Source organism: Rhyacophila brunnea, unplaced genomic scaffold (assembly GCF_057557595.1).
Source record: "Rhyacophila brunnea isolate RB1 unplaced genomic scaffold, BYU_Rbru_1.0 scaffold_12, whole genome shotgun sequence".
NCBI lineage: Eukaryota > Metazoa > Arthropoda > Insecta > Trichoptera > Rhyacophilidae > Rhyacophila > Rhyacophila brunnea.
The window spans coordinates 38,337,380-38,353,897 of NW_028232774.1; the positions used below are offsets into that span (position 1 = coordinate 38,337,380).

At 41.9% G+C, this 16,518-nt stretch overlaps 1 protein-coding gene across 2 annotated transcripts in view; it reads right to left on the bottom strand.

Annotated features, from left to right (window-relative positions):
* Positions 1-16,518, bottom strand: part of Graf (GTPase regulator associated with FAK) — a 243,849-nt gene that overhangs the window by 88,721 nt on the left and 138,610 nt on the right. For both annotated transcript variants that reach the window (XM_085961262.1, XM_085961261.1), the window contains exon 2: positions 14,785-14,942. In XM_085961262.1, coding sequence (XP_085817388.1) covers positions 14,785-14,942 — 158 coding nt within the window. The remainder of the gene's footprint in view (positions 1-14,784; positions 14,943-16,518) is intronic.

Genomic DNA, 16,518 nt, shown 5'->3' on the forward strand with positions numbered 1-16,518 from the left:
GAGGTCTTTCGGGTCTTGTGAGACTTACTATGCTATAGGCGTACCTAATACTTAATTGCGAAAAATTTTAACTAACTCTCTAGTTGAGTGAATAGTAACTCAATTTGTAAAGCGCTTGAGTATTAAGAGCCATTTGACAAACATCTGACTAACACAGACTTAACGATCTACAACAGTAGTGAGAAGAAGGAATAACAAATATCGGTCGCGTTTATCGACTGTGCACAACCGCCGTATACAAACTAGGCCTTTAGTCCGGAAGTCGACAGAGGTTCAAAGATGTGTTTGAACTGAAACTAACGATTAAATCCTAGGTGATATCGGCAGGTTAACCCTCCTCGAAAACTACCCATTATGAATAAACTACTGTTTGTTATAAGTAATGGACAACGCACTCAGTACAGTAGCTAGCAAGTAAATTCAAACGTAACATTCGCACGTGCATAGGTAGGCGTCACGCAATATCTATTATGCGATATCACGCATCGGGAATTTATAGCAATATCACCTTTATTGTAATGGCGTTAAAACAGTGTTTCTAGTATAGATGTTCGTTTGAGCGAACCCGTTCGAACCGAACCATTCGGCAGACCCGACAAGAAGCATCGAGAATTTATAGCAATATCACCTTTATTGTAATGGCGTTAGAACAGATTATGCCATTCGGCAGATCCGACAAAAAAGTGAGTATCATTTTTTTCCCAGATGCTTCGTCCATATTAATGTCATTGGAAAAAGGTTACTGAAAATAAAAATTTACAACAATAACGGAACCCAGTACTGTTTCGTCCAACGATAAGCAAATTGTTATCGCATATAAGTAAGTATATTGTGGTTAGCAGCACAATAAAGTTATCGAAGTAGCCTACTTGCTTATCTGTAAATTTTGTCAAAATAGTTTACTTTACGTTCTAAGTTATAAAAATGGCATACAATTGTGTGCGAAATCAATATTATAATATGTAACTGACGCTGAACCATTGATTTGCATTAGTGAATTATCTCTCAAATAATACGACAATAAATCTCTTTTTAAATAATCTTATGATCCCCATACTGCCTGAGGTGGGAATGGGATATTCTTTTTAAAGTACGTATAAGTACCTAACGTCTATTTATTTTTGAATTCCGTGGCGTCCAGTTGTCCCGGCGCCAAAACGTCCTAGACCCGCTTGAGGTACATATGTGTGCATGGCTCCAACAAAGGGAGGAAGGGGCTGACAGGGCTCCAGCCTGGGGGCCCAGCGTGGCGGTTCGACAAGTTGTGAGAAACACATACTTACCACAATTTTGTTCTATTAGTAAAAAAGTCGTCTCCGGCGCTTTGTCGCTTAATAAATATTAACATTTTAAACTATGTACATAGCAGTACACTCGAAGTAATCCGCCGCACGATTATCCGACAACTACTATATCCGCCGTCAAATTTACTAGTTGAAAGAATAAAATCAAGTTCTATAATTCGTCGATATCCGATTGTCAAACTCAGTAGTTCGCCGCGTACAAGTAAGTACACAACGCAGATGAGACATTGAAGTTAATCCCTCCAAACCAAAACCCGCCACGCACCACCCGGTCTTAATCGAGCGTATCACGTGGCCCTACATTGGCGATGTGAAGCATCTAGTTAGTTTTAGGCCGGGAATGCCCTAGGAGGAGATACCCAGGACTAAGGTTGCTACGCTCAAAGTGAGGTCTGACTGAGTTTAAAGTTACTTTCTAATGTAAAGTGCCGGGAGAGAAGAGCACAAGGGAATTATGAAAATAAAAATGATTCTAGTGTATATAAAACAAAATAATGAAGCTAATCATACGGACAGCAAAAATTATGTGAAGAGATCTTCACGCCCGCATTAAGACGCCGCAAATTTTTTAAATGCAAGATAATTGGCCTTAGTAGCAACCAAGTCGGACGGCCCGATGGGCCCAACAGCTGGTTGGATCGACCTGAGCATCTCCTCCCGTTCGAGCACATTCTAAGACATTCCCAGAGGATGTGGTTGGCATCCTGAATCTCCCCTCCGCATGGACATGTCGGACGGCTTACAAGTCCAAGCTCAAAGAGCTTGCCAGCGAACCCACCGTGTACAGTCACAAATTGACTGGTGTGATGGTCAGGAGTCAGATATTTGGTTATCTCCAATCGCCATTTAATATTTGGAAAAAACATATATGTGTGCCGGCCCTTGGTTGATTCATCCCACCGTCCGAGACAGATGAGACAGGTTTATTTTGGAAACTTCTCCTTCGTAAAACGTATATTAATCGCGGAGAAAGTAATGTACCAGGGAGGAAAGTGCCCAAGGACCGCATCAGAATTGAAGACCCCATGGTAATAAGTTGATAACTAATTTTTTTGTCAAAAATGAGTTAATATGCTGACTTAACTAATTATTGTATGCTCTTTCCAAGGAAAACAAATTCAAAACTTGAAAATGGGTATAACATGTTCAAATCATTGGGATGAATATGTTAACTACACTTTTTTATAAAAATCAAATCAGTTACTAACGGGAAGAACATGTTAATTACAATAATAAAATGTTCATGCCATTATTCTAGTAATTAACAAGTTATTGCCGTTTAATTCGATTGAAATCTCGATGGCTAACACATTTTACTCTGGCGTTAGTGTATGAATGATTGTTAGGTGTTCGCATTTTACCAGTTTCTTATTTTCTTTCATTCTTGGTAGTATTGACCTGTGACCCTGATAACTATCTTAGACGGCAATACGGAGGAAGCTAATGGATGCCGATATTGAGACCAGGCAATTTGACAAGCGTCTGCGATCTTGAACATCGAAACATGTGGCATTTACAGTCTATCTCTTGGAATAACAAAAACATTTAATACGCTGTTACCAAGTGCCAAACCGTTGACACACAATATTATCATTATTGAACGTGTGGCGTGGGTGAATCCAATACGAATTCAAATTTAAGACAGGGCGGACACGTTGCCGGGCAATGTTGCTTTATGGTCATGGCCGGATATAGTAAACGAAACGCATTAAGAGTTGCGTTACCATTCGTGTTAACGGCGCTATATTCGCTGGTGGCGGTCAAGGACGAACGCTTCCGGAATGCTCATTCGATAATATTATCAATGTTTACTTTAGTAAACTGGACCTATGTAGTCCATAGGACATCAGACGACCTTCCCGGTTGATACGGAATGGCCTAATTGTATTATACACACCAGATGTATGGCATGGCGGTGACCGGACAAAACAGAACATGACAAAACAGAACAGTGACAAAACAGAACAGCCAGGGGAAAAATGAAACATTAATTTTTGTTGAATCTATTTAGGTTAGGTTAGGTTAAGTCATTATTTCGTTGTAACTAGTCACCCAATCATTTTGAACATATTATATTGATTAAGATGAGATATCCTAAGCTTTCCGGCAAAGTCTTGTTTATTTGAGGTTTTCTAGCGATTAGGAATGCAGAAATTAAGTATATAATTTGATTTATTATGGCGTATTGAAAATCTGTGCTATTAAAAATCTATCAACATAATAGAGATAAGACAATTTAAATATTAAATTTAATTTTTTCCTGAAAGGTCATAGTTATATTTATCGTTGTTCTGTTTTGTCACTGTTCTGTTTGACTTCCCTAGGCAAAGTGCCACCCTCAAAACAGATTTGAAATGTTGTCCTCTTTTATTTTAAATTTCATATTGTCTGCAAATTCGTTAGGTACCTACTTAATTACCTACTTTCTTGTGCGATTAACTGTCATAACAATGTGTTTTAAAATAATTATGTTGTCAGGATTTTTTAGGCTTTAAATTATTTTTAAAACAAAGATGTCGATACGTTGATGCATATATATATTCAAATTTACCAGAATATCAGGATTGGAAACTACACCACGTGAGAGCATGCCTTGAAGGAAGGAAGCATGCTGGAAAATAGTCGTTTAAGAAATAATCAAAAGGAAAATAGTTATATCGAAGAATTTTCTTCTAGACACGCTCGAAAACAAGCTTATACGAAACCACACAAGGACTCCAGATAATGGACCCAAGTACTAACGACATGTAGAGTATACGTAAAATATTTAGATTCTTGAATGGCTTAACTTGTCTCATGACATGATGCATACTAGAAGCTTGCTTGCAAGTTTAACTTGTGGAAGTGATGTGTAAGTAGAAAGATAATCGTGAGTCAAACAATATGCCAAGATCTTTGATCTCAGATTAATGCTTCAGTAAGCTGTTTAACATAATATTATAGTTGTATAGAGATACTTGGAAATCTTGATTTGACTGATTCTAATACACATTAATTGGCAGTATTAAATTGAATTTGCGTGCGTGCTACCTGTGCTTCTGTATGTCTGTGAGACATAGCATCTTACTAAGCTACAAAGGTCTCAGGTTTTGAGCTTTGAGAATCGATGTCTTCGCCGAATCTTAGGGGAACATTAGTACGACCGTATTACAAACACCCGAGTTCGTGAGTGGACACAGCAGCCCTCGGTAATTTAGGTAATCACGCAGAGACGCTGCACGTGGCTGGGCCATGTGTTCCGGATGCCGCGTGTTACGAACACCCGAGTTCGTGAGTGGACACAGCAGCCCTCGGTAATTTAGGTAATCACGAAGAGACGCTTCACGTGGCTGGGCTATGTGTTCCAAAGAGTGCGAAACTTCGTACCCTTGTACCACAGCCTCAAGGGTACCGTCGTCGCGGCCGGCCCTCCCTCATCTTGCAGCGGTGCTATAAAAGCGATCTACGCGCTGCAGGTCTATAATGACGGAAGGCGTAAAAGTTGGCGATCGAACGAGGGAAATGGCGCGAACGTGTGCTTGCCCTTTGCCCCAATGCTGACTCGTGACAGGGTGAAAGAAAAAGATTAAATTAAAGTTTTTTTTCAAAGAAATTTCAATTGATTTTTTGTATTGTGTTAACTGTCAATTCATGGTGAAACTGTATTGTATTATTGATTAATATTAATAAAACGATTTTTTTTTTGTACTTATTCCCCTTTTTTATTTAATAATTAATTTGGAGCGGTTTTATCTACCTCAAAAAAACATTTTCAGTTGAAATGGAATAAGTACATACAAATTTTTCGTTTAATTAATATTAATAAATAAAATTTCAATTGAAAAGAGATTATTTTGTAATATGTGACAATCCAGCTCGCAGCGAATTGTCGCATATAATTTTAAATCGTCTGCAAAGAGTAAAAACTGGATTCCATTTATGACATTCACAATGTCATTAAAGAAATAATAAATATCGGTGCTATAAAAATTGTCTTTCTTAGAATCGTTTTAGCAGATGAAACAAAATGAGATCGCAATCAAAGTAACGTCGCTACTCTCCTTGTATAGGTACAATGGCAGTAACATTGCAGACAAATGATACCCGTCTCATGATCTGTCACTTAACAATATATATTTTTAAATCGAGCGAATGGTGATGATGCTAATTGAGGAGCCGAATGTCGGGAGCGAGAGAGCAGAATGATGCAGTGAATAAAATATATAATTCAAGGCCGATTTCATTTGAATAATTAAAACAATTTGACAAAATGTATGTAGGTATCATACAGCACATTATTTGCGTTACGGCATTTGCATTGTGCCAATTAAAAAAAACCGAGAATTATAAATAATTTATGTATAGTGCGATATTTATATTGAGTCTTCTACGTCACCACGGTCGTTTCTGGAACTAAAACCCTCCTCCTGCGTTTACTTTTACTGCTACTACATTCAATTACAATTATTCAATGTGTGTTCGATGTCGCGTGGAGTTTTATTTATATATTAAAACATCTAAACTTTTGCGGAAGCAGACGAATGGCATTATTTCAAGTACTGTGAGGAGGAGAAACAGGAAAGAAAACTTTTAATTCGTCTCAATAGTGCCAGAGACATATAAGAGAATATGCTATGAAAAGTATTAGCGCGCAAAACCCAAGTGACGTAACAGTACCCGACTCATGGCCCCCACAAGGGGAGGATGGCAGAGCTCTAGCCTGAGGACCCGGGCTTAGGAAGGGCCCGGCGTGGTGGATCAATCAGTTGAGTGAGATAAACACATTTCTCAAATTGACTCTAATAGTAAAAAAGTCACCTGCGGCGCCATTTCACTTAATGAATACCTATTGATATGTTACGCCAAATGTGCGAAATTGACTATTACATGAAATGGGCAAAATTTTGCCTAAATCATGAAAAATGCAAGCCTTATTCATGAATTAGACAAAATATCTGCCGAGTGCGTGAATTCGGCAGTAATTTTTCTGCCTATTGACAAATAAGAATAATGAGATAGTAGCGCTACGGTGGTGTTTTTTGCAGCTAAACTAAATGTGTCAAATGCTCATGCATTGGTCAAAATTTACGTATATTATCTATGGTCAAAATAGATGGTCGCGCTCCGGTGGTGTTTTTTGCAACTAATCAAACTAACCAAATGTGTCAAATGTCATTGATTATAATATAAAAATATACCAATCAATAACTACAATGACGTTTATATCCATTTACTATGCGCAAAAAAAATTAGATTATGATAACGAAAGAATTTTTTTAAAAGGTATTTTCGCGATTTGATTCGTGCTTGGGTATCAATCGTGCAATTGTCGATTGTATGTTTGTGATAGTTTGTTGACACTTGTTAGCTAACCTCAAAATGGACATGCAGTTGAATTCAGAATTACAAAACCTAACCTAATAATAATAATATAATATTATGTCCAATTATAACTAATAAAACCATCCGTATTAAATTTACTTTTTCTACTGTCATGTTAACAGTTTAAGAATTCCATACCCTGCCGAATTCACACACTCGGCAGATAATTTGCCTAATTCATGAATAAGGCAACGGGCTTGACTATTAGATGAATTAGCCAAAATTTTGCCCATTTAATGTAAAAGTCAATTTCGCACATTCGGCGTAACTGATATAAAAATATGTTTGTAGATGTTTGATGTGATATTATGATGATTGATACGAGGGTGGGTCAATAATTCCTTAGAAAAAAGCATTAAAACACTTTTTATTTTTGTATTTTTTTTTTATTTCTCAACATAATCTCCTTGGAGCTCAATACACTTGGTTAGACGTTTCTCAATTTTTTTTTAAACCGTCAGAAAAATAAGTTTTCGGAAGGTCCTCAAAATAAGCATTTGTCCGATCGATGACTTCTTCATTTGAAAAAAAACGTTGTCCACTTAGCCATTTTTTTAAGTTTGGGAAAAGGAAAAAGTAACTGGGGGCTAAATCTGGCGAATACGATGGGTGGTCGACCAATTCGAACTTCAATTCTTCAATTTTAGCCATTGATCGTAAACATGTGTGAACACGGGCATTGTCCTGATGAAAGAGGATTTTTTTCTTGTTTAAATGAGGCCGTTTTTCTTCAATTTTGTTTTTTAGCTGGTCCAATAAAGATGCATAATAATCCCCTGTTATTGTTTTTCCTTTTTCCAAATAGTCAACGAAAATAATTTCACGTGCATCCCAAAATACAGTAGCCATAACCTTACCAGCTGATTTTACGGTTTTCGCCTTCTTTGAACATGGTTTGCCTTCGCAATCCACTGCTTTGACTGTTCTTTCGTCTCGGGAGTATAGTGGTGTATCCATGTTTCATCTACAGTCACAAAGCGACGAAAAAAATCATCCGGATTGCGATGCATGAGCGACAACAGGGCTTTAGAGGCCACCACCCTATTGCGTTTATTGTCGACTGTGAGCAAACGCGGCACCCATCTTGCAGAAATATTTTTCATGCCCAATTTGTCATGTAAAATAGAAATGACGCTACCTTTTGAGATCCCTGTAACCTCAATTATCTCATTCAACTTTAATCTTCGGTCACTTAACACCATATCGTGGATTTTATTGATCATTTCTGGTGTAGTCACCTCTGCAGGACGTCCTGAGCGTGGTTCATCCTTTATTGATGTACGACCACGTTTAAATTCATTTAACCAGTTATAAATAGTTGCAAGTGAAGGAGCAGATATGCCGTGAACTAAATCCAACTCATTTTTTATTTCCTTTGCTGTTAACCCTTTTATATTAAAATGTTTAATAACAGCTCTAAACTCAATTTTCTCCATTTTCCATTTTTCCATTTTCCACAAGCAAATTTTTTTTTTAAATGTACGAGAAACACACAACAACCCGACCGATCTGATTGAAACTTCGCAGCATACTGAATCGGTAGTGCCGCTGCATGAAAACAAACCGCTTACAGTACTAGTCGCGCCACCTGTCGGCTTTTCTAAGGACTTATTGACCCACCCTCGTATAATTAAATGATAATTCACATGTAGCATTATATTTTACACTTAATTATTTTTAGTGTGTTGTTTCCTGTCTAATAAAAGTGACTATTTATCGAACATGGTAGGGTCATATGTTACTTGGTTACCACAAAATTACGCTATCAGTGATCTATAATAAATTATGCTTTGTACCGATAACTCAATAATTCAAATGAATTTATTTAGACACGGAATGTCCTTAATTTTACCGCGGAATACCATTTTGGTAACGCTACCGTAGAACATCACATTGCCGTTAGGCATAAAGCCCACCAAAAAAGCGTTCGGTGCGCTCACTACCGAGTAGGCCCCCCTATGTAATAAGGGGCTCAAGGAGCACAAAATAATTATTATTATCAGCGTCTCTCATAACAAAGCAATAAAAATATTATATTATTTCTCGGGGCTTGTAATTACGCAATAACTAAACATTGAAGTTAAATTCCCTCCACCAAACCCGCCCCGCACCACACTCGGTCTTAATCGAGAGTATCACGGGACCCGTCAATTGGTGATGTGAAGCATCTAAAAATTGGCCTGGGAGTGTCCTGGGAGAAGGTGCCCAAGACTTAGGTTGCTACGCTCAGAGTGAGCTCTGACTGAGTTTACTGAGTTTACTCTAATTCAAAGTGCCAGGGAGAGAAAAAGCACATAGAAATTACTTAAAAGAAAATGAAGCTACTTATTTATTATATCAAAGAACGAAGCTAATCATACAGGCAGCAAAATTTATGTGAAGAGATCTTCACGCCCGTAGTAAGACGCCGCAAATTTTTTGAATGCAAGATAGTTGGCCTTAGTAGCAACCAGGTCGGACGGGCCGATGGGTCCAACAACTGGTTGGACCGACCTGAGCATCTCCTCCCGTTCGGAGCACATACTCAGACACTCCCACAGGATGTGATTGGCATCCTGTATTTCCCCTCCGCATGGACATGTCGGACGGCTTGCAAGTCCAAGCTCAAAGAGCCTGCCAGCGAAACCACCATGGCCAGTCACAAATTGACTGGTGTAATGGTCTGGAGTCAAATACTTGGTTATCTCCATTCGCCACTGTATGTCTGGAAAAAACGCGTATGTGAGCCGGCCCTTAGTAGATTCGTCCCACTTTCGCTGCCAGGTCTTAATGGCCGCGTCAAGCGACATGAGTCTAATTTTGCGCTTCAATAGTGCTAATCCCTCGCCGGCTTGTCGAGGGGGGGGGACGAGATGAAAATCACCAACGTCAGCCTCCTCACCTTTGAGGAGCAGCATTGAAGCGCCGCTGACCTGAATGTGCAGGTCAAGTGGGAGAATACCGGCCAGGACCGGGAGCGCGTCAGTTGAGGTTGTACGGTAGGCCTTGGTAATGGACAGGAGCACGCTGCGCTGTCCTCTTAAAAGAGAGGCTCTAAGTTTGACACTCTTGGGAATGCGCGGGCACCAAGCGCTGGCGCCGTAAGCCGCGATTCCCATAAAAATGGCGCCGTAGGCGATCTTGAGCGCCCTTACTCTTAAGCCCCATCCTTCACCAGCCATGCGGCCGACCCTCTGGAAGGCCACCCCAGCCTTGTGGACTTGGGTTTCGGCATGGTGTTGGAAATTTAGCATGGTGTCCATCTTGACGCCTAGATAGGTGACGATCTTCGACACTTTCACTCTCGTGTCACTGAATCGGACTGTGGGTGGTCTCGAGCAGTTCAGTCGTCTCGGTCCTTTGAGGACAATGGCTTCTGTCTTGGAAGGTGCGAATGATAGTCTATTTAGTTTACCCCAAGCCTCAATTGATGCTAAGGCTTCGCCAACAGTGCTCTCAATCTTCGCCCTGCTGTCGGCCTCGACCAACAGCAGCGCATCGTCTGCGTAGGCAATGACAGTACAGTCGGTTGGAAGCGGAATTCTAAGGAGATCGTCGAAGAGTACGTTCCAGAGAAGGGGCCCGAGGACTGAGCCCTGGGGACATCCCATGCTGGTGTTTCTCTCTATTGTTGTTGATCCAACTCGAAACTCGATCGATCTATTCGTGAAGTAACTTTGAATCGACGCGAACAAATTTCCTGGTAGTCTCTTCAGCCGAAGCTTTCGAAGTATAAGAGGCCAGGACGCACTATCAAACGCACCTGCAATGTCCAGGAAAACTCCTAGGACGTATTTACGGCGAGAATTTTCAGAGATGGCAATCACGTTCCTAATGGCGTCGACTGTTGATTTGCCTCTTCTGAATCCAAATTGCTTATCGGAAAGCGGCGAGTGTGTCTCCAGGTGGGCTTCAATCCTGTGGCACAGTAGCTTCTCCAGCACTTTGCCCAGGGCGGGCAGGAGTGTTAGAGGGCGGTAGGCTTTGGGGCTTGACGGTTCTCGGCTGCCAGCTTTGGGGATTACCTTAAGTAAGCCCCTCTTCCAGCAGTCGGGGAACGTGCCGCTTCTGATGCAGTCACTGAAGAGGGCTGTAATCTCTGGCGCGGCGATGGCCCATGTGCGTTTGACAAGTAAGTTGTCAATGCAGTCCGGGCCCGGGGCCTTGCCAGCAGTCAACGTGCGCATGATTTGGTTGATCTCCTGTTCGGAAGGCAACGATGAATGATCCGTGTCGATTGGAAGAGAAGCCTCAAAGCGGGTCGTCCTCATGGCGTCATCATCCCTGGACTCATCATCCAGAGGGATGAGAGCCTCGAGTAGGACCGCAGCCGTTTCAGACTCGGTACTGGTGAATCCGCCACCCGGTTTCTCGATGCCGCACAGGAGGCTCGTCGGTCTGAGTCCCAGCCTCAATGCACGGCATGGAGGACCCCAGGGGTCCGAACCTCCCTCAATGGTAACGAAATTACGCCAGTAGTCTTTCTTGGCTTGAGTGATTGCTTTCTTGTATTCCGTTCGGGTGAATTTGGCCATGGTTGCAAGGGGATCGATGGAGGCAGGTGGTTGCTTGCGCAGGCGTGCACGTTGATGGACCTTGCGCGCTTTTCTGAAAAGATCACGCAGGCGCGAAACATGCTGCGTCCACCACGGCGACTGGCTTGGTGGCTTGGGCTTGCAGCGTCCGAGTGAAGCTTCGGCTGATCCGGTGATGTCTGCAGTCAGTCGTGAGGCGGCCGAGTGTACGTCTGGAAATCGGATTCTGGATGTCCTGTCAAGCTTTTTGGAAAGCGCCTCTTCAAACTTTTCCCAATTCCCGTCGCGGGTTCTAAACCGCGCGGGCGGAGTTGGGGAAACGTCAGAGCCGCCATCGTGCGAGGAGACAGAGGCCAGCTCAAAAGTGATCAACCGGTGATCACTCATGGAAGCGCTCTCATGGACTCTCCAGCCGCTGATTCGTCTCGCAACGGATTCAGTGGCCAGGGTGATGTCGATGTGGGTGCTTCCGGAGTTTGCGTGCGACACGAAAGTCGGCATGCTGGTGGGGTCGTTGAGGACGACCAGGTTGTGCTGGTGAACTAACTCCTCGATGGCGTCCGCGTCGCACAGGGGGATATCCACGGGCGCCCAGAGGGGGGATTGCGAATTTGCATCCGCACAGATGATGACATCCCTGCCACTAACTGCGCGAAGGATGCCGTCAAGCACTGATGCCACGTGTTCCTTTGTACTCTTAAAGCTGAAGTAGGCGGAGATAACCACCACGCTGCCTCCTCCGGGAAAGCTTATGTCTGCACACGCGACTAACTCAGTTGACAGGTGCGAGAGCGACAGCACGCCAAGGCGAGGGTCAAGAGCGAAAACGCAAGCCTTCGGCTCCACACCCCTGGCATTGACGACAAGACCCGCGCACCCGAGTCCCTTTTCAGTGACCTTGGGGCCCCTTTTAGAGGCCCAGTGGTACGGTTCCTGTACCAGCGCCAGAGACAGGCCTGTGGCCCGCATAGTCTCAATTAACTCCGCCGAGCCGGCGTCGCTCAGGTTGACGTTCAACTGAGCGAAGGTAATCATCGCGTGGCAGTGTAGTCCACCATAGCCCTTTCACGCAGCTCGGCGTGGAGCCTTGCTGGGCAATCGAGACTGCCGGTGGAGTGATCAGACGGCTGCTTGTGCTTGTAGCAGGCCACGCATTTGGGTGGGTTTCCTTTGCTGGGGCAGTCCTCGCGGTCGTGGCCGGAGATGGCGCAGTGGCTGCACGTCGGCGTTTTGCTGGTGCATCCTTTGGCCATGTGACCAAAGAGGTGGCATATATTGCACTTCACTACCCCAACGTAGTCCCTAAGAGGGAAGGATTCCCACCCCATGTAGAGTCTGTCCTCTGCAATAAGGGCAGTCCAGATGGCCGCCGGGGCGAAGACCACAAAGTGGCATCTGCCGGTTCTTGGCCCGGCTTTGTGGCTCAGTCTTATGTCCGCGTATGCCTTTTCTGGCAGGCCGGTCTGTTCACGGGTGGAGGTGAAGATGGCTTCCCGGAGTTGTAGTTCTGTGAGTGTAGAGGGAAGGTTGAAAATGATTACACGAGGCTGCTTTTTCCCGGCGAGCTCGGCTCGTAGGGCAGCCTCCGAGGTCTCCAGGGCTTTAATAAGGGCCTTGGCCTCGACTTCAGAACGGGGATGAACAATTACACCTCCGTTCCTTATATTACGGATACCCGTAATTTGAACCCCAAGAGACCTGGGGTCGAAGGCCTTCTTAAGGATCTCCTTCGTGGTATCCGATTTCTTCTCCCCAGATCCGGTCGGGAAGAAGAGAACTCCCGGTCTGGGGGCGAGGGGAAGCAAGGATGGAAACTGTTGGTTGGTGGAGGCGGAGGAGGTAGAGGGTGCTGCATGTGTTGACGTCGTGGCCATGGGAAGGCGGCTTTTCCTGCCCAATGCCGTGGCCCATGACATAGGGGCAGGTGTCGTGGCGGCGGGTTGGGCATTTGCGGGCGCTTGAGGCTGGATGGTCTTAAGTATCTTGGTTTGAGCGTGCAAGTCCTTAATGGCCTTCTTTTGAATTTTGAGGCCAGAGGTCCTATCTTTGAGCAGTTGTTCCAGGTGTAGTATTCTGGCTTCTTGGACAATGGATTTTCGCTCGAGTTTGGCCATGGCGAGATTCTGCCGGCTGTGGGCTTCAGATAGGTTCAGCAGAGCATTGGATATTCGCTCTTTGGCGCCGGCCTGTTTGCCGCGGAAGGCCGATATAATCTCGTTTAGACAGGTTGAGACTTCGGTATAAATTTCGTCGTGTTGATCAGGGTCTATCCTGGAGAAGTCCATGGGTATCTATGCTATCTATACTAAACAATGAGTTCTCTGTTATTAAATACTGGCTTCTCGCCGACGACGACGGCTTCTATCGACGACGCTTCGAGGAGCGTGATTTTGCTTGCCGTGTTCAATGAATGGACTACGTTGTATTTTCGTTTATTCGTATCGCTGAGAAGCCAAAAACGGTGACTCTGGGGCAGGAGGGCACAAAGCGTCGTCAAATCCAGTAAGCGCTGGCGTATTTGATTACGTTGTATTTTCGATGATTCACATAGAAAATGCGCGAGCGCCCCGTAAGCCTGCTTTAGTGGACTTTATGCCTTAAGCTTAGCGGTATGTAGAGGGTCCGCCAAATATCCTAGCCTGGGGGCACACTTCAGGATGTGGGGGCCATGGTACCCGTGCATGCAGCGCTGTGACGTAGACGACTTGATATAGAATATACGAACAATATTATATTATGTAAGTTATGTATACAGTATTATATTGTTGTTTTTATTTAATAAAACGCAATTTTTTTTTGTAGTACTTATTCCACTTTTAAAAGTGTAATAAGTACTAAAAAAAATGCGTTTTATTAAATAAAAACAACAATACAATGCAGTTCCACCATGAATTTATTGACAGTTAACAAAATAAAAGAAATATACAGTATTACCCGCCAAAATTGTAAAGCGCCCTGAAACCATCGATTTACTAATGCCGGGTCCACGCTGGCAACAAGTTGATGGCAACCTCGTTAGATTTTACAATAATAAATGATAATTATCGTAAAATTTAATGAGGTTACCAGCAACTTGTTGCTAGTGTGGACACGACATTGGACACATCGTCTGAAAAATAAACTGCGCTTTGTAAACGGCCTTACTTATGGACTTATACCTATATCTGTTCATATAAATTTTATTAATTCATACATAAATGTTCATTAAACCTATATTATAATAATGCGTCTTGTTATAATATATTAATAAATAATAAATGTACCTATAGCCTTGTCAGGATGGCGCGAAATAAAAACTCGCGCGCATTCTAGGTACCTACATGTGACCTCATTAAGCCGTCCACATTTAATCGCGTAATGGACAGTGTTGAACTACCAAACACCGAAATCATATACTTTTTCTACAAAGTATTATTATGGTCGTACTTATTAAACGGCCTAGAGGCCAACCATGAAAGAGGTGCCATATGCCAATAATAGGATTGTAGCAAGATGGAAAGGCTTGGAAACGGATGATCAGTTATGTACACTAGTCAGTGGATGACAGATGTATAAGCAATGAGAAACAACCTAAAAAATACTAGACTGAAAAAAAATTCGCCTACCATTCTATCCCTCTCATCCTCGACTGTTCTGATGAGCTGGGCGAACTGCTTGAGCGACTTGGATATAACGAGCTCGTCTTCTGTGAGCGACTGACCGATGCACTCGAAATCAAACTGCTCCAAGGATTCTGACAGAGTCCGCTGTGCCACTCCTAACCCTGAGAATGAAAAAAAGAACATAATATTAGTTGATATAAATAATTTGGATTAATTGACAGCTGTTTCTTTCTATACTCATCGTTAGAATGATAATAAGATAATGATGTCGAGTGAAGAACTCGTAACAATAGTAGTGCATCTCGTGACAGACTCGATGAATTGAGTGAGGATTCATGCATTATTCTTCCAATTTATACAAATGAAGTACATATATTACAAGAGATATTGTCGCAATTAACAAATCAAAATAGATCCTACTGATCTAGTTATGATTGAGGAAATGCTGACAAAAATTAATCAATATAAACTCAAGTTGTGACAGAATAAGGAAGTGTATTGTGTTAATATATCTCCTTCAATTCCCACAGCATAGTTTCATGAAATAGTTTCTAGAGATGGCTTTAAACCCATCATTATAAACTGCTGTCAACAAAAACAACTCAATTGTATCGTAGAATTAATGAACAACTTGTTTTTAAAACCGTCAATATCATTGGCATAGGGATATTATTTCCATACACAAAACACAATGTACCTGCCTAACAAAATGCTATCAAAAAAAATGTCAAAAATAATACTCACTTTAAATCATTCAAAATTGTATTACATATTATGTCTTATGATAACAATATGTAGATATATCTAAAACAATTAATATTAATAAAATTATTTATATTATATAACGGCATGGGCGAGTGATGACGTGCCACATGATCTTTTTCAATGATATGTGTTTGGATCCAGAGCATGGACATAGACGTTGAAGGTTCGCCAAGTGGGTAACTTATTATGTTATATCTCATTAATCGGGAGGTGGCTAAAATCTACTCTAATTGTAGAGTCAAAGACAAAAAATGTGCAAAAAATAATATCGAAAATACTTGATACGACGATTTAAACCGGTTACCCGGTTAGTCATTCGCAAAAAAACAGCTAACCGGGTAATTTTTCCACCCGTTAAATGGAACCCTTAAGTCACGATACGTGCGGGTTCGAGTCCCATCCACCAATTAATCAATTTAATATTTGGTATGTTATGTATGATCAAATCGAATGCAAAATTAATGTATTATGTGACTTATTTATTGAATTAACAATAGGTACCTACCTCAATTGAAAACATCGCATGCATACAACCACAAAAAAAAATTAAAAATACGACACCAGACGGGACTGAAACTTGTAACCGCTGGATTCGCGCCAGCCAACTTGCTAATAATTTCATAAACTATTTCTTTTATTCAAGGAATAAGACACAAGATTTGAGAATGTAACATTCTATATTATTATGTTGAACATATGAACATACATACTAATTCGAAAATATTTCATGTATAATGTATATACCTACTAGAAAAAGTACGTTATAAAAACTAAATAACGGAGTGATCCGTGACATCGGCTATTACCTAATTAGGGAATGAATTAATACCTGCCCTAATTTAATATACAAAAAAACAACAGTCAACATTATAACGCAATTTGATAAGCAGTTCATGTTACAACTACCAGTTAAATCGTCGTAATTAAGTAGGATGCCCGTAGCTTAATTGGAAAAGCACACTGGCGCGAATC